Source organism: Sorex fumeus, unplaced genomic scaffold, assembly GCF_029834395.1.
Source record: "Sorex fumeus unplaced genomic scaffold, SorFum_2.1 ptg000086l, whole genome shotgun sequence".
NCBI classification, from domain to species: Eukaryota; Metazoa; Chordata; class Mammalia; order Eulipotyphla; family Soricidae; genus Sorex; species Sorex fumeus.
In genome coordinates this window covers 13,752,592-13,770,910 of record NW_026606143.1, presented here as the reverse complement: position 1 = coordinate 13,770,910, position 18,319 = coordinate 13,752,592, and the positions used below count along the sequence as shown (strand labels likewise).

Below are 18,319 nucleotides of genomic sequence, written 5' to 3'. Positions count from 1 at the left end.
TTGACATCTCACATGCAGGGCCTCCTCTGTTCTACTATTAGCATAGTCTTAACATTTTGAAGTAGGTGGGTCCCCATGGGTAGCTTATGTGAAGCAGAGAGGAGAGAGATCCTTTCTCCCTATCGTTCTCCATTTTCTCCCAGTCCACCTCTGCCACTCCAGGACCAATTGAGAAGATGAGGACTGAAAGTCTGTGGATGAGCTCCTGCTTGGCACAGGCCAGAGCCCCACCAGCCCAGCAAGGGAACATCAAGCCAAACATGACATCTACTTGGTCTCCTAGGGACAGGAGTTAATCCACACCACACCGTTTCTCAGGTTGCTGCAGACTCTGGCTGGAGTGAGGAAATGCTCTTCACAGGAAAAGCAAGCCAGTCCCTGGACCTTACCCAGTTGTACAGGTCTTTGTATTGTCTCACAGAAAATATTTTCAGGAGTAGACAGCAGTGAAGTAAAAACAGATTTTATTTGGAGGCTTTGAGGAAGGGGAGGGAGTTAAGAAAGGGGAGAGAGAGTAACACACTCAAGAGAGAACTCGGGCTTCTCCAAAGATGAAGAGAACTGCAGTACACATCTCAAGAGAGGAGATTCAGACCACACATGTGCTCGGCACCACGTGTACTTGGCCACGTGGGCGCAAGCAGCACATGGGCTCCGGCAGCCTATGTACGTCCTTCCTTTGCTCAAGGTGGCTTTTATAGGGTTTCTCCTTGCTGCTTCTCTGTGGGGCTTTCTAGCTAGGTCTGCTGCTGGTAGTTGCCGAAGGGTAGAAGTGGAAGTGGCCCTTTGCTGAGGCCTTTGTTCCTGATGGAAATTCTTGGGGGTGGGGGTGGAGGTCCAACCTTTTCTGGGTCTTTTGGTGCCAGGTGAAGTTTTATCAGGCTTTAGTTCCTGTGTCTGAAAGGTAGGACATTTGCAGCCACAGGGCTACTGGATTTATTAGTTCCCAGGAATTCCATTGCCAAGGCAAGTGGGGGTGGGGGGTGTGGAGGGGCCTTTCCTATCTACCTGCCCACATCAGTTTGTCCTAACAGTAGAGAGTGAAATAGAGAATAAATAATAGGTGGCTTGTGTGAAGTGGGGATATAGGTCACCTGGGATGCCTGGGAGGGTTAGGGCTGTACTAAAGCCTGTTTTAAATACCAACCTGTTGTCAGATACCTGGCAATTACCAGCTTCATGCAACAGTCATCAAAGGGTGCCTGAGTCCCCCCCTTCATTTTCATGGTGATGAATCCCCACCACCCAGTTCCTTGGTGAGCCCCTGGGCTCAGGCCTGGGCAAGAAACCGCCCTTTGCAGAAAATGGAAGGTCAGTTTAACTCTCCCCAGGAGAGTTTCTTCTCCAGACTGTAGCCTACTCTCAAAGAAGAGAGTCTCAGGACACAGATGAGTAGGAAACTAAAATCAGTTTAGTTGGGAAATATGTAGAGAAATAGTGAGAGAAAAATAGTTTGTCCTCAAGAGAGAACCTGGACTTTTCCGACACGGAGAGAATGGAGTTTGCACCCACAGAAGTGCAGTGGGTAATCCCCAGGATGAAGAGCGCTCACCAGAGAGTAAAAGAGAATACACATCTCTGACAGGGATGTTGGCCAGCTCAGGCTGTGGAAATGCCTGTCTTTGGATAATGTTAATTCATACTAAGTTTTGTCAAACTTCCTGCCCAAAGTTTGCTGGTAGGTTGTTGTCTAGGTAGAAAGCTTGGAACTGTTGATGCATTTTCTTCCTTCCTTCCTTCCTTCCTTCCTTCCTTCCTTCCTTCCTTCCTTCCTTCCTTCCTTCCTTCCTCCCTCCCTCCCTCCCTCCCTCCCTCCTTCCTCTCTCTCTCTCTCTCTCTCTCTCTCTCTCTCTCTCTTTCTTTCTTTTTTTTTGCTTTTTGGGTCACACCCGGCGATATACAGGGGTTACTCCTGGCTCTGCACTCAGGAATTACTCCTGGCGGTGCTCGGGGGACCATATGGGATGCTGGGGATTGAACCCGGGTCAGCTGCATGCAAAGCAAACGCCCTACCCGCTGTGCTAATGATCCAGCCCCTGTCGATGGTTTTCTTTCATGTTCCTAGTGTAGCCTTTGTACCAGCTTTGGGACCTGCTTCTCCTAGGAGGTCTGGCTATGGACAGGCCTCGGAATTCTACATCTCAGAGGTTTTTTAGGCTTATCAAATGGGTCCTGAATTTCAAAGACCTTACTGCCTTTGGATTGCTTTGGGTTACAGGTAGCATTTTCCCTAATCCACATGGCTAGGGTGCCCCCTACCATTTTGCCTGCAGTAGTGCCAGAGTATTGATGTCCCATAAAAACAATTACCAAAGTTAGTCAAGGAATTTCAAAATTAGTCAAGGAATTTCTTTAGCTCCCTCACCACTTGGGATGCATCTGAGATTTATTTGATAATGTCTTCTGTAGACTGAATCTCAGTAGCCCACAGAGGAACCTACTTGAAACCTACTTACACAGTTCCTTATATTCTTGGATTCAGTTCCTTACTCTTAATACCTATGCCTCCCGGGATTGCCTCTGAAATAAACTACTTGGACTTAAGTCTAAATATTAAAACACTTTCCTCAGCTTCTACTTCTAAGAAAATGAGTAAGTGCTTTAATAGTCAAGTAAATGTTAATTACAAATTGGGGGGAAAAGTGCTCATTTTTTTCTTTTTTTAAAAGTAGGACATAATGTTATGCAGTATCTCAGATGGATGCAGTTTTTAAATTATTAACAAGCTAAGATTGTGGCAAAATTGTTCTTTTTACCACTGAAACTACTCCAAAATTGCATCAAGATGCTATTTCTGAAGTTTGAATATATATCTGGCATATGTCTAACAGGAACAGTCATTCATAAATATAAATTGTATCCTTAAGCCGTTATTTTCAATACAAGGGGCAACAGAATAAGTCCCTTGTTACCAAATAAGACAACTCAGTTTTTTCTCTTTGAGAAATGAAATGTTTAAACAAGCCAAATCTGATCCATAGTAGTTAGGTGACCTACCTGATAGATCTTTGCAATCCCCTAAAGGACAGTAACCTCATAGTAATCAGTCCCATCCTTTTACTTCTTTTACTTGTGTAACTTTCTTGTTCCTTTCCCATTTTCCTATAAATGTCTTTCATTTTGTACAGCTCCTTGAAACTCCTTTGCTCTTTGCTCAATTGGATGCTGCCCCACTCATGAATCTTTGAACAAAGTCAATACATTCTTTAAAATTTTATCAGTGGAATATGATTTTTCTAAAAATTATCCTTAAAATAAATATTCATCATTCTGAATGACGAGGACATAGTGGCAAGGTACCAATGGCATCTCTATAACACATGTCAATTAGATACTGATTTCCACACCTTGCCACAGTCTTGCCACTGGAGAACTATCACAGATTTGGGATGAACCAAGAACATAAACTTGTAATGTTAACTTATGAACTGACTCCTTCAGTGAGAAAAGTAGTTTGCTTTTTTTTTTCTTTTTGGGTCACACCTGGCGATGCGCAGGGGTCACTCCTGGTTCTGCATTCAGGAATTACCCCAGACAGTGCTTGGGGGACCATATGGGATGCTGGGAATTGAACCTGGGTCGGCCTCATGCAAAGCAAACTTCCTACCCCCTGCGCTATCGCTCCGGACCTGAGAAAAGTTTTAATGTATAAGTGTGTTTAGTTGTAGGTAACGTAAACATATACATTTTTGGCAGTATTTATATATGTACATATGTGTGTGTATTTATGAGTGTATATGCATTCAAGATTTAATGAATAGCTTGTGTTGTACTACCTCAGAAAGAGGGTGGTACTTTCAGTAGCACTACACTTACTCTACTGATAAGAAACAGATTTCTCTATTTGGTCTCAATGTTACCTGTTTTTAAACTGACATTGATCTTCATGATCAGACAAGGAATATGCATGGGATGAATGGTGCAATAGTTCCATGAATCAGATTTTATGATATAAGAATATGCTAAATTGCAAAATTTCATACACTTTTGTCATCTTGAAAGTAGACCTTTAAGTATATATCAATATTGAAATTATGATTTGATAATTATTATTTTGATGTATAGAATTTTACTAAATTTCTATAAGCTAAATCAACAGGAGACAAATTAAAACATTTAAAATAAAATGACATTTTAAAAAACTGCACTCAAATGAGGTTTTTGGGCCACATCCAGCAGTGCTCAGGGGTTACTCCTGATTCTGTTCAAGGCTCACTGCTGGCCAGGCTCGGGGGACCATATGAGGTTCCAGGGATTGAACCCAGTTGACTGCATGCAACGCAAGTACCCTACTGACTGTATTATCACTCTTCCCCTGAGTTCATTTTTTTTAAATGTGGGTAATGTGATATCCTTATTTATGAAGTATTTGTGCATTCAGATGAGCCAAATCTATTCCTTATAAATATTTGGTCTTAGTCCATAGTTTTTGCTTTGAAGATCCCTACTTTTCCTGGCACTTACTGTGAGATTAGAGCAATAGAGACATCTTAGTTATAAGATTTGGTCTCTTATTTAATGACTCTTACCTCTTTAATGAAATGTAAAATTTCATAAAATTTTACGAAATACATAAAAACCCATAAAAGAGGGCTTTCAGATAACTTTCAGGTTGGGTACTTTAAAGTTCTCTGTGTGTTACCATGCTATGTAGAAAACACCCAGATGATGAAAGTTCCTTTGGTGTCTTGCCTAAAAGTCTTTTCCATCTGGCTGTTGATTCATACATTTTAATATGCTTCCTATTAACCTGGCAGTCTGTTGAGTAAATCAATTTCCTGAGTTCTGTTATCTGCTCTAGACAAATTATTAGCACCCTGGGAGGGTCCTGGGAATCCCTGATTTGTAATCAGTTGGTCAAAATCACAGATGACAACCTGGAACATCTGAAGTCTTGTGAGACTGAGTCTTTTTTTTTTTCACTTTTTAAAAATTTTTATTAGTGAAACACCATGAGGTACAGTTGTAGACTTACAAATTTTTGTGCTTGGGTTTCAGTTATACTATGCTCCAGTACCCATCGCTCCACCGGTGCCCATTCTCCATCATTTACATTTTTTATTACATTTTTGTTAGAGACTGAGTCTTTAACTCATAGACTCTGATACTCTCGTTAGGAATATAGTGTTAGGTGTGAGCTTATGTATGGGATACCTAGCTGGTGTCAGACAATTGCTCAGTGATGTGGGGGACACCCTCCCCACTGAACACACAGATAAATCAGTGGTCCCTTAAGTTACAAACTAGTTCTTCTAAGTGATATAGTGATATCTTACAGCTGTATAAGCAAAGCCTTGGGGATTTAAAATGCCCTTAAATGAGTTATCTGATCTGTTTCTTTTCTCTTGTTTTGTACATCTCAATCCCAAGACCTCTGCCACTAAATTACATTCCTGGCCTTCTTCCTTTATTCTTGAACAGAAATAATTAACCATAATATACTGGCCCCTTAAAAAATTACCTACCTGTCCTTTTTTCTTTTTTTCCCAAGGGCTGGAGCGATAGCACAGCGGGTAGGGTGTTCGCCTTACACGCGGCCAACATGGCCGACCCGAGTTCGATTCCTCCGCCCCTCTCGGAGAGCCCGGCAAGCTACCGAGAGTATTGGATATGCCAGACACAGTAACAACAAAATCTCCAATGGAGACGTTACTGGGCCCGCTCGAGCAAATCGACGATCAACGGGAGGGCCTTTACCTTTTTTTACCTTACTACAAATGTTACTTTTTATTTTGCCATTACAATCTAAAAGGCTTCTCTTTTGCTTCATTTTCTATTTCAGATTATGATCCTTTCCCGGATTGAACCACATAAGAGCAAAGATCTGCCCCCTATAAGTGTGAAGAGTTCACCCAAACTCAATCCTTGTTTCATATCCAGCAACATGTATTCTAATTCTGAAAGGCTTCTGCTGAGCTGGATGAATACAAACTATGAGAATGCCAGACAAATTATATGGAAAAACTGTCCTAGAGGTAAGACATTTATTTTTCTTTGTCCAAAATTGTGGCCTGATACTATTGACAGAACCATGAACTCAGAATCCATGAGCATTAAAGCAGACCACAGCATTAATCTCATCTGCAAAATGAATGTCTAACACCTTTGAGATCAGTTTCCTTGCATGGGAAATGAAATGAATAAAAGATGAATCTTTGATTTCTTCCTTAAAAATGAATGGGACCTTGATGTAGAGGTGCCCTGGAATCAAAACATACTCTCATTGTTGGACTTTTCCACCTGTCTGAGGTCTTAAATTTAAGGGATCCTGTTTCACACCTCATGTGTAATTAGTTGAGATCAAGTGAAAGTGAACTCAGCAACACCTTTCCATGGTGTGATTGTGTTAGAAATCACTAGGTGCAATAATGCTTTATGAATTTGAGGGTGTTGCTGTAGGTTGTATAGGTTCATTACACTGAGAATAGTGGATGTCAGAGAGAGATTTGCTCCCCTGTTCAGGCCGCATTTACTCCTTTTTGACCTTGAGGAATGAGACTCTAAAAATGTCTTGCCGAAACACTTAGGCTCTTTTAGAGAAAGTTCCAATTTGTCAGTATAGCTGTATATTTTTCCCTTCATCTTAAGTATTGATTGTAAGAAGGAAAACAATGTGCATGTTGCTTATTTCTTGCCAGGGGGGAGGGGCTTACATTTAATCTTTTGAAAAGTTAATAGGCAAGACTATCAGAACCACAAGATTGGAAATTTTGTATTGATATGTTGATTCTAGATAACTGTAAACTTTAACTTTGAATTGACCTGCTGATACTATCACATAATTTGACATGAAACTATGATTTAACAGGATTCCTGACTTACAAAATGTAAAAAAAAATTCAAAGAAAAAAAAAGCTTAACGTGCGGGTAATTAATTTGATCATCAAGAAGTAATAATCCAACAAAATGATACAAAATATGCACATATATTAGAAATTAATGGTTTTGTAAAGTTGTCCTGGTTTAATTCATATTAACAGAATGGGTCTCTGCAGTTTATTTCAAGGAATTTGCCACATTTAGAACTTTCTATTTTTTTCTGTTTTTTTTCTTTTGGGGTCACACCTGGCGATGCTCAGGATTTAGTCCTGGCTCTGCACTCAGGAATCACTCCTGGCGGTACTTGGGGGACTATATGGGATGCTGGGAATCGAAACTGAGTCAGCCGCGTACAAGGCAAACGCCCTACTGTCTGATATAGCTCCAGCCCCTAGAACTTACTGTTTTATAGGCACTCACTCACTGTTGTTTTTCGAAAAGTGTCTCTCACTTTTCAAATCTTTGCGTGTATTTACATATTGGTTTGAGGGCCAGATATAAAATTAGATATAAATATATGTGAAAACATAAATAAAGGTAATCTTAGACAGTAGTATAATTTTATGCTTCTGCATCTGGCCAGCTTTTCCATTTGTTGTAGAGAAGTATCTTGTCTCTATTATATGGATTGGATCTTTTGTTAAAGATAAAATTTTGATAAATGTGTTGTTGTCTTCTATCTGGATTTTCTTTTTTCATTTTTATTTTGGGGCCATACATGGCTGTGTTCGGGGCTTACTCTTGGCTCAGTGTTGAGGAATTGGTGGGACTTGTTTGACCATATGCGGTGCAGGTAACTGAATCCAGTTTGACGAGGCACAAGGCAAGTGCCCTGCCAACGTTATAATATCTCCAGCCTGGAAAATTCTATAACATGTGGTTTAGTTTCTTATAGATATTGTGGAAGAAAGCATTTTGCATGGGCTAAGTGGTCACCTTTAGTGCTTATCAGAAGGTGCATTTGCCTTTCTACTCCCATTCTTCTGTTTCTAGTAGCTCTTCCATGTATTAGTTGTTAAGGTTTTTCACAGATGAGCCATCCTTTTCACACCTTAGTGACAGTATCTACTTGAGTACATCCTACCTGTGATAAAGCATCTTTCCTGTCATTCCTTTGGCAGCTTTGTTTCGATTGCTGCATTTGATTGTTAATGGGTTTTTTTTTTTTTATCATTTTGTGATCGCCTGGTGACTTTGAAAGTTGTAGCATATCATTTCCCAAAGGACAGTACAATTTTTGACAGGACTCAGTACCTACACTGTTAACAAAATCCTGATGTGGAAGCATTTTGAACTGTCAGGAGGAGCTTTGCTCTACAAAATAATGTCTTGTTACTTGAGGGCTGGAGTGATAGCGTAGCAGGTAGGGTGTTTGTCTTGCACGTGGCCAACCCGGGTTTGATTTCTCTGTTCCTCTCGGAGAGTCCGGCAGGCTACCAAGAATATCCCACTGGCACGGCAGAGCAAGGCAAGCTACCGTGGCGTATTCAATATGCCAAAAACAGTAACAACAAGTCTCATAGTGGAGACATTACTGGCACCTGCTCGAGCAAATCGATAAACAATGGTAGGATAGTGCTGCTACAGTGCTATCATTCATGAGGTGACAATTTTCATTGTGGGGTCTTGTGGGGTGCAGTTGCCCAGGGAAATCAGGACAGGTAAAAGAGGTTACCCTCAGTCTCTACCTGCGTTCAGTTTTTTGTCCTTATGGCATAGAGAACAATTCTTGAGAAGACAGTGAAATAAAAAAATATTTTTAAGGAAATCTGAGAGAGAGGAGAGAACCCTATAAGAGAAGAGAAATTATGTGTCCTAAGTTGTGATGTACAGGCAACTCTAGAAAGGAGTGTACAATATTAAAGGAATCATACACCCAAAATTGTGATGCGGGCAGCACCAGAATGGAGAGTGCAGGGTTTGTTTCTGCAAACCTGATTTTATGGGCCTTTCCCAGGCTCTTAACTGGGTGCAGAAAAGTCTTATTGCTGGGGCTTTGTCGCGAAAAAAAAAAAGACTTTGGGTTCAGATGGTCTCCACTTAATCATCAGGACCTTTGTTTCTGCTAAGCCTTTCTGAGGGGATCCAGTTTCGGGCATATCAGTCTGGAATTGAGGGCTGGCTGGCAGCAGGACTGTTTTTCCAGATCACATTTTGTTTTATTTGCCAAGTTCCCCCCACCCACTTACCCGATTGTCTTCTTCAGTTCTAATAAGTGAAAAGTGCAGTTGTTCTGTTTCTTTAAGGTTATTCTTTTCTTTCACAGAACTCCAACAATGTTTGGCAACACCGATGCTTTCTTTTGTGTGTCATTTAAAACTGCCCCTAGTATCATTTTCTAACAGTCTGATAAGTGAAGCATTCTTTATTTTTTCAGATTTTATTTTATTTTTTAAATTTTTGCAATGCTCGGGGGTTATTCCGGGTTCTGCCCTCAGGAATTACTCCTAGTGGTGCTCAGCGGACCATATGGTATGCTGGGAATCAAACCTGGGTCAACCGCGTGCAAGGCAAACACCCTACCCGCTGTACTATCACTCCAGCCCCAGTTAAGCATTCTTTAATACATATTTGGGAGATTATATTGGCCTTTTAATAATGCTCTTTATTTCTAAAACTAATGTAGTTCTGAGTCCTACATTTTTACACATTGGTTGTTTATTAAATGGGTCTAGTTTTCAACTTCATCAAACCAGAAAATACTTATTTACAATGAACTTTATATTTTTCCACGAGTTGCAAATCAGCCATTTAGTATTTAAGATTAAATATTGATAATTATTAATCTCCAGGCTTTCATGGAGTTGGAGATGGGCTACCTCCCTCTATCTCCCTGTACTTCTGGAAGACCTGACAGTCACACACATGCCTCTAAACTGCAATCTAGTTAGAAATTTAACTCTAGCTGTATCACACCATTAAAAATTTTGGACTTTCCAGAGTGCAAGTTCTACAATATGATAAACCAGCAGTAGCACACCAGATTGGATGGGATGTACTGCAGAAGGCAACCAATCTTAATTAACAAAATATAAACACAGAAGGCTTAATCTTTAACAACATCTTAATAATCTGTTAAACAAGGACTTGATGGCTCCATGGTGAGATGCAACAATCTTCACTACCTTCTGTTACGGAAACATTTTTTGATCATTCTTTTAGGAAACTATTTATAACAAACAATATAAAATAAATGATTGAGGGCTGGCTATGGGGATAAGCTTAAGGGGTCATTGGGAAAATTGGAGACAATGGTAGAGGGAAGGTATAAAGGTGGTGGGATTGGTATTGGAATATTGAATGTCTATAACAAATTACCATGAACAACTTTGTTAACCACAATTTTTACAGAAAGTGTAAGGGGAGAATAATTTTTTTAAAAAAGAAAAAGTAAAAAATAATAACAAAAGAAAATGTTTGTCAAAAAATCAGTATTTATAATCAGTGTTGCAAGATTGCCTTGGAAACAATAGAAATTGTATCATATAAAGTTTTCTTGTTACATCTAGAATGTCTTATTTTGGAAATGTGGTCAGTATATAGAGCTTAAGACTAATGTGATGTTCAGCACTAAATTCAGAGAAATGCCAAACTGTTTAAGGAACTTGTGAACAAAAAGTAAAACCATTTCCAGTATATTAGCAGTGTGGTGGTTCAGTAAATCATGATGGTCAAAGGCATTAACATTTGTTCTTGAAAATGGAGGATGTGAAACGTCACCGATAGCAAGTCTACTTCCTTTCTATGTCATATTCATACGTACTCTCTCAGTCCCTTCCAGCCATACACCATTGCGAACACATTTGTTGTTGAATACATTTATTTTTAATAGTCACTGTAGAACATACCTAATGACACTGTAATTGAATTCAGCAATTACAGAAACCAGAAAGTCTGTTGAAGCATGGTTGGCAAACCCCAACCCCCACCTTCTCCCACACACACACACACACACACATAAACACACACACACACTTTGTCCCAAGGAAAAAAGGGCATAGAAACCACAAGGAGAAACCTTCATTTGTAGTTACATTGGACGCGTACCTCAGGGGATCATGCCATGAAGGAATTTGTTGATCACCTTGATGCCCACTGACCTACAACCCATCCTTTCTAAAAGTCGTCCCTGTTCACTTTGTCTATAAAAACTTCTTGGAGCAGGAAAGACGAGATTTGACAATGTGATTCTGCCATTTTTCAGTCTGCCAGTATGTTGCCCGTACAGCTCTTGATCTATCTTCACATTTCTCATTTGATTGACCCTTGAACACCAGTAGAACTGAACCTTCACAATGACAATTGTAATGACAGAATCTGTGATTTTATGGAAAATCATGCAGTGTTTCACAATGAAAGTTATCACATGACACATAGGTTTTTGCATTGCCTAGGAAATTCGTGGGGGTGGGGGGAATATCAGGAAGCAGGGATTTGCTGTGATTGGATGCTCTCAGTGGTGATTCCATGAGTAACTTAATCTGTAGAGGGAAGAAGGCTACACTGAGACTAATTGTTCAATCGGCAGAGAAGCAGAACAGGAGGATGTTTCATACTGTATGACTTGTGCAGTGAGATTTTGGGGCAAAATAGGGCTCCTGCAGAGCTCATAAGTGACTCCTAGGGTACGCAGGCAACCATATGCAGTTCTGGGGAATTAAACCTGGGTCAACCACTTGCAAAGCAAACACCTTATACTTTGTCTCATGTACTATCTATCTGACCTCCATAATGATATTTTTTTATCTACTTAGATGAGATTATGAAATGCTTTTGCTTAATCTTCATCACAGTGGCAGAGTGAGCTTGTAAGATGTTGGTGTAGTGTGAAATATTCATTTCCAAGAGAAGTTTAACATGACTTAGCTGTGAATAACAGTTAATACCAATCCAGATGACAATACTAGCTCAGATTCTCTTTCTTAGCAGAATCACAGCATGAATATATTAAGAATCATGCTTGAAACTGACTTTTTTGAAATGAACTATCAATGTGTATAAACAATTATAAATGCTAAATTATTGTATTGCTAGCATTTGTAAATAAATGAATATATTTTTAAGGGCAATAGTTAAAATTCATTATTCATTAATGTTTGCTTAGTGCCTGAGCAAGTATAGGAAATAAGGCATTTTTCTTGTACATAGCCTCTCTGGTTTTAATACCCTGGCACCTAATATTGATTATAATTCCATGAGACCCTCCAGGAATGTCCCTGAGTACAGACAAGTGTGGCCCTCAAATAAAAACAAATTACTAAGTTTCATTGGGCTGGAGCAATAGCATAGCAGATAGGGCGTTTGCCTTGCGCACACCCAGCCTGGCCGAGCTGGTCGATTCCTCCGCCCCTCTCGGAGAGCCCAGCAAGCTACCAAGAGTACCTCACCAGCACAGCAAAGTCTGGCAAGCTACCCGTGATGTATTCAGTATGCCAAACACAGTAACAATAAGTCTCAAAATGGAAACATTACTGGTCCTGTTCAAGCAAATTGATGAACAACGGGAGAACTGTGTTGTTTGACAGTGATCAATATTAAAATGTATATGTGAATAGTTTGCAGCTTAACTCTTTCATTATTTTGAAAAATGAGAATTTTTACAATTATTTAATGAGTATTTTAAGAATTCTCTTACAAGATTCACTTGAGGACTGATTTGTCTGACTTAGGCCAGAGCTATAGCACAGCAGGTAGGGTGTTTGCCTTGCACACAGCTGACCCAGGTTCGATTGCCCCCTTCCTCTCAGAGAGCCCGGCAAGCTACTGAGAGTATCCAGCCTGCACGGCAAAGCCTGGCAAGCTCCCCATGATGTATTCAATATGTCAAAAACAGTAATAACAAGTCTCACAACGGAGATGTTACTGGTGCCCACTCGAGCAAATCGATGAACAACAGGAGGACAGAGCTACAGTGCTAATGTAGAGTTAGCGTTGACTGAAGTATTATAAGTTAAAACCCATCACATCAGTCTCAAGTTCTCAAACATAAACTTAGCACTGTAGCACTGTACTGTCCTCCCATTGTTCATCAATTTGCTTGAGCAGGCACCAGTAACGTCTCCATTGTGAGACTTGTTACTGTGTTTGGCATATCAAATACATCATGGTTAGCTTGCTGAGTTTTGCCGTGTGGGCGCTATACTCTCGGTACCTTGTCGGGCTCTCAGAGAGGGGCGGAGGAATCAAACTGGAGTCGGCCCGGGTCAGCTGTGTGCAAGGCAAGTGCCCTATTCGCTGTGCTATCGCTCCAGCCCAAACATAAATTTAGGGTTACTAATTTAAAATTACTAATTTAAAACATAGAAAAAGGAAAATAATTGCACGGTGCCTCCCAGTGGTGCTGAGGAGACTCAGGGCTCACTTTCTGTGATACAGGGCCCACTGGACCAGTGGCTCAAAACAGGAACCAGCGCATGATGTGCTGCTCAGGCCCTCTGTTGCTGGGGATCTCTGAGACCAGCCTGGTGGTACTCAGGAGCCTGCAGGGCCACCCTGGATGATGCTGGGTTCAAACTCCCATGCACCTGATTTCCTGTGCTATCTTCCCTGCCCTCAGAAAAACTTTGAGGGCGAGAACTATTGGTCTTGAATTTATTAGTTTATTCAATAGTATTGAATTTATCATGTGTATGTTTTAGTTTCTTTATCCCTCAACTGAATGTTAAACATTTGAGATTCTTCCATTTTATGACTGTAAAACTGCTACATCCATTTATATACAAGTCTCTTATGAGCAAATGTTTCCAAGTCTTTGAGTTTAAGACCTAGGAGTAGAGTTGCTGAGTTGTAAGGTAGATGTGCATTTTCAATATAATACTATCACCTTAAAATGAATCTTTATAGGGGGCCGGAGTGATAGTAAAGCGGTAACCCCTGTGAGTGCCATGTGTGGCCCCCCAAAAAAACAAACAAAACCAACCAACTGAACAAAAACTGTTTAAGGCAGTGTTTCTCAAACCTTTTCCAATTGTGGCTCCTTTTTTCCTATTACTTCTCCCCCTAGTATGCCATGACCCCGTTTATGCAGTTTTCATCTGTGGCCCCCTTGGAATAACCTAGAAAACACTAATTTATATTGTGTCTTTCTTGACATAACTATTCTATATATTTTATATGAATGGGATTATTCAGCATTTTTAAGACTAGTTTTTCCATTTAGCATACAATTTTAAGTTTCACAAATTGACAAATAATGTTCTACTGTAAATTTATGCCACTGTTTGTTTATTATTTGAAAGACAGTTGTATTGTTTTCACTTTGTTGGCTATTATAGTTAGGGCTGGAGTGATAGCACAGCAGGTAGGGCATTTGCCTTGCATGTGGCCGACCTGACTGACCCGAGTTCAATTCTTCTGCCCCTCTCGAAGAGCCCAGCAAGCTACCAAGTGTATCTCGCCCACACGGCAAAGCCTGGCAAGCTCCTTGTTTCGATGTGCCAAACACAGTAACAACAAGTCTCACAATGGAGAGGTTACTGGTGCCCGCTCGAGTAAATCGATGAACAAAGGGAGGACAGTGCTACAGTGGCTATTATAGTTAATGCTGCTATGAAAATTTATATTAAAATGTAGGGGCCAGAGCAATAATACAGCCAGTAAGGTTTGCATGTGGTAAGGCCTTGTACACAGCCAATCTGAGTTTGATCCCTGGCACTTCAAGCCCTGCCAGGAGTGATTCTTGAGCACAGAACCAGCTGTAAGCCCTGAACACCACCGAATGTGACCCAATTACTGCAAATAATTTCCAATTTATGCACACATTCACTAGCCCTTGTGGCTGTATGTCTTTTTGACTAATTATTGTTGATAAATTTCCAATTTATGCACACATATGCAAAATAGTATAAATAATATAATTTAGATGAGAATTCTATTTCCTTCTCTCTCTCTCTTTTTTTTTTTGGCCACACCCAGTATTGCTCTGGGCTTACTCCTGGTTCTTTGCTCATGGATCACTCCCGGCAGTACTAGACATTATAATGTGCCAGGGATGGACACTGGGCTAGCTACATGCAAGGCAAGTGCCTTCCTCACTGTATTATTGCTTTAGCCCCTGTCCATTTTTTATGTCTTACACTCAGTATTTTTAGCTTATAATATTTTAATTTTTTTCTTTGTACTGTACTTTCTGTATCATGATAAAAGGTGATCTCCCAGTTTAGAAAATCACTATAGTTTTCTAAAATTAGATTTTTTTTCAACTGCTAGGTTTCCACACTTGAATTTATAATAATAAAATTTGGCAAAGTAATGTAAAATACTAAGTATTGAATTATTATATACTATGAAAATGTTTTTGAAACTAGGCAATATTTACAGATGCCATGAACAGAATTGAGAAATCAATGCAATGAAAGTATGTAATATACTTTCATATTATTAATGTGGTATTTCTGCTCCATAGTAGATATCAGTTCATTTAGTAGTGCTGGGTCAACTGGCTATAAATTTTTAATTAAGGTAGAGTTAACTGTGCTACACACAAAATATGAATCCTGAATACTTGAAAAGGCATTAAATATAAAAACAAACATAAAGACAATAAAATGCTTGACAAGAGTTAGTAGTTAACTTAAAATATTTTAACTTTAGAGAATTCTAACAAGTAGGTGCTAAAATATCATTTGTTTAGCAAATGTTTATTAAATGCTAATTTATATTTCCAGAAAATATCCGGGGATTAGAGATGCAATAAAGAGCAGAAGAGCCCAAATCCCTTCTATCATGTCAATTACATTCTATTAGAAGGAAATCAGTTGCATGGAAAGACTAGTGGGTAGCAGGTGGGGATTTGTTTTTATCTCGCATGTTGATTAAATAAAGCCCTACTATATTTGTAGGTACAATCTTTAGTTGTTCACTGACTAAAGAAATACAAGAAATTGCATCATGTATATATGTATATACATGAAATATGCATCACATATATATATGCATATATATGCGCATACATGCATCATGCATATATGTATATATGTATATATGTATGTGTATATGTATACATATGTATATGTATATATGTATATATGTATGTGTATATATGTATATATGTATATATGCATCATGTATATATGTATCATGTATATATGTATATACATATATGTATCATGTATATATGTATCATGTGTATATGTATATACATGAAATATGCATCATGTATATATATGCATGCATCATGTATACAAGAAATATTCATCATGTATATATAGATAAGCATACTCACACACACATAATCTTATCATTTAAGTATTGAACAATTATGTAAGTAAGTACGATTCAGTTCTGCTGTTTAAACAACACTTCCATGCCTGGCTCCAGTGATTTTCCCATTTACCAATCTTTCATTCTTAGCCTCATCATCCTGACAAATCAGCATCATTTGTACTGTTCTAAGGAGTATCAGTGCTTGTAATTTTGCTGTAAACAAAAAGTAAAGGAATGAGGCAGCTAGCTAACTGTCCTGTACTTTAATGCCCTGATACATTATTAAAACAGTTCTTGTTTGGAATTTCTTTCTCTGTCCCTTTGCTGTTGTTGCCACTGTTGTGATGGCCACCAGATCTCACGTGCTCATTTATGGTGCTCACAACGGGTTCTACACTTGGTTTCTGTGCTTCCCACTTTAGTTGAAACGTTCGCCAGGGTTTGCACACTTTGGCTATATGCTCAGAGTCACTTGTATGCAGTGTGCTAGAGATTCCTGGGATTCATAAATGACCGTGCCACCAGGATAGCATTTAGTAGGTAGAGCAGTGCCAGGAATTAAATTTGTGGCCTCATACCTGCAAGAGCAGAGCCATGGAGGCATCAGAGGCCCCAGGAAAATTCTTTCCTTGGTCATTATCTAAATTCTCACAATTTTGACTATCAAATTATAATGACCATCATTCTATTCAAGACCTTAAGCATTCCATGTAGAATTTTCTCTTCGCCTTTCCAAATATTCAAGAAAAGACTGACAAGTTTTACGCATTTTCTTTAAGGAAGGGAGACTTGAGATCTTGTATAAAATTACTAATGAGGAATCTTATTATTGTGAAAATAAAGCATGCCTAGAAAAGAATCAAATAAAAATATATTCAGTTGCCATCTTCTCTTCAATAATTTAGACCATAATTTCCATTGGCTTTTGAACAAAACCCCGATCAGTAATAATAATCAGTATTAAAGGACTGAGCCATTTACAAATACTTGTTTATTTAGTTATCAGAACAAGTACCACAATTAGGTAACTCCTAAATTCTAGAAAAACTAAAGTGAAGAAGATAATATGTTTTCCAAAGAAGCTAAATTTGAATGCAAGTGCTTTGATCCTAGCCTGATAAGTGTCACTCTATGATCCTGCTCCTTCAGAATATTAGTTCTTCCTTAACTTAGGTCTGTGCAGTTATTTCAGATATTTTACTGATATCCACAGAGAGATATATTTCAATAGAAGTTTCCACGGCAGTGATTTTCAAATATAGATGCCATTGGAATCATCTGGCGAATTAAAAAATAATATATGTACATGCATATATGTAATAATATATGTACGTACCACATCCAGGCCAATTTATATTTTCCCCACTCTATTTAAAAACCATGGTTTACAAAGTCGTTCATGATGATTTGTTACAGGCATTCATTATTCCAACACCAATCCCACCACTCATCACCTTCCCAGAATATCTAACCAGGCAGTCCTGCCAGAGGCATGGAGGTAGCTGTTTGGATCTGTGTGCCAGAGGTTGATAGGGTATGAACTTGGTCCACCCTCATCCTGAGATTGCCCCAGGGGTCTCAGCTGACACCTGGTACCTGAGAAATTTCTGTGACTCGTTGATCCCTTTCGAGATTTAATTATGAATCTCTGGAACAGAGCTGGTAAATGAGCTTCTATGGCAGTGCCAGTGGAACAGGGATCACAGCCAGACAAATTTAAACTTATTCTTTAGGGTGTTGCCTGTGCATGTGTAGCTTTTAAAAGATCTTTAGGAGGTTCTGAAGCAACGAATCTCTAATATGGCAAGTATAGAAATAGGAAATCATGCAGACACCATGTAAGAGAAACATTTGTTTAAACTAAAGATTACAAACGAATGTATCGTAAATTGAAAGATGCAATGAATAAATCACATGTCTTAAACTTTTGTTGCAACTTTTTAAAAAAATTACACAATAGTTATAGTCATTACTCTGACAGGTAAAGTTGTTATATTTATTTTCTCTCAACTTCCTGCCATTTTACCCCATTTATTATGCTTCCTTTCAAATATTAAAATCCTGTTCAGTCACTGTTGCATTTTATTTGGCTTCTTCATTTTATGGGATAACTGCATTTCACAATTCTTTTTCTAACAAAACCCTTTTCTAAGTTCTCTGGTCTATGAGTTTACTTTGTAAATATCTTCATTTTATTTTTATGTGAATGGCATCTTGACTAACAATCAAGAGTTGGGAATCGCCATGTATGTTTCCTGAAAATACTGTTATAGAACATCCATAAGATAACTTTTAT

General features: G+C 38.9%; 1 protein-coding gene across 1 annotated transcript in view; it reads left to right on the top strand.

The window, feature by feature from the left end:
* Positions 1–18,319, top strand: part of CFAP47 (cilia and flagella associated protein 47) — a 606,917-nt gene that overhangs the window by 254,130 nt on the left and 334,468 nt on the right. The window contains exon 33 of the mRNA XM_056131098.1: positions 5,783–5,975. Coding sequence (XP_055987073.1) covers positions 5,783–5,975 — 193 coding nt within the window. The remainder of the gene's footprint in view (positions 1–5,782; positions 5,976–18,319) is intronic.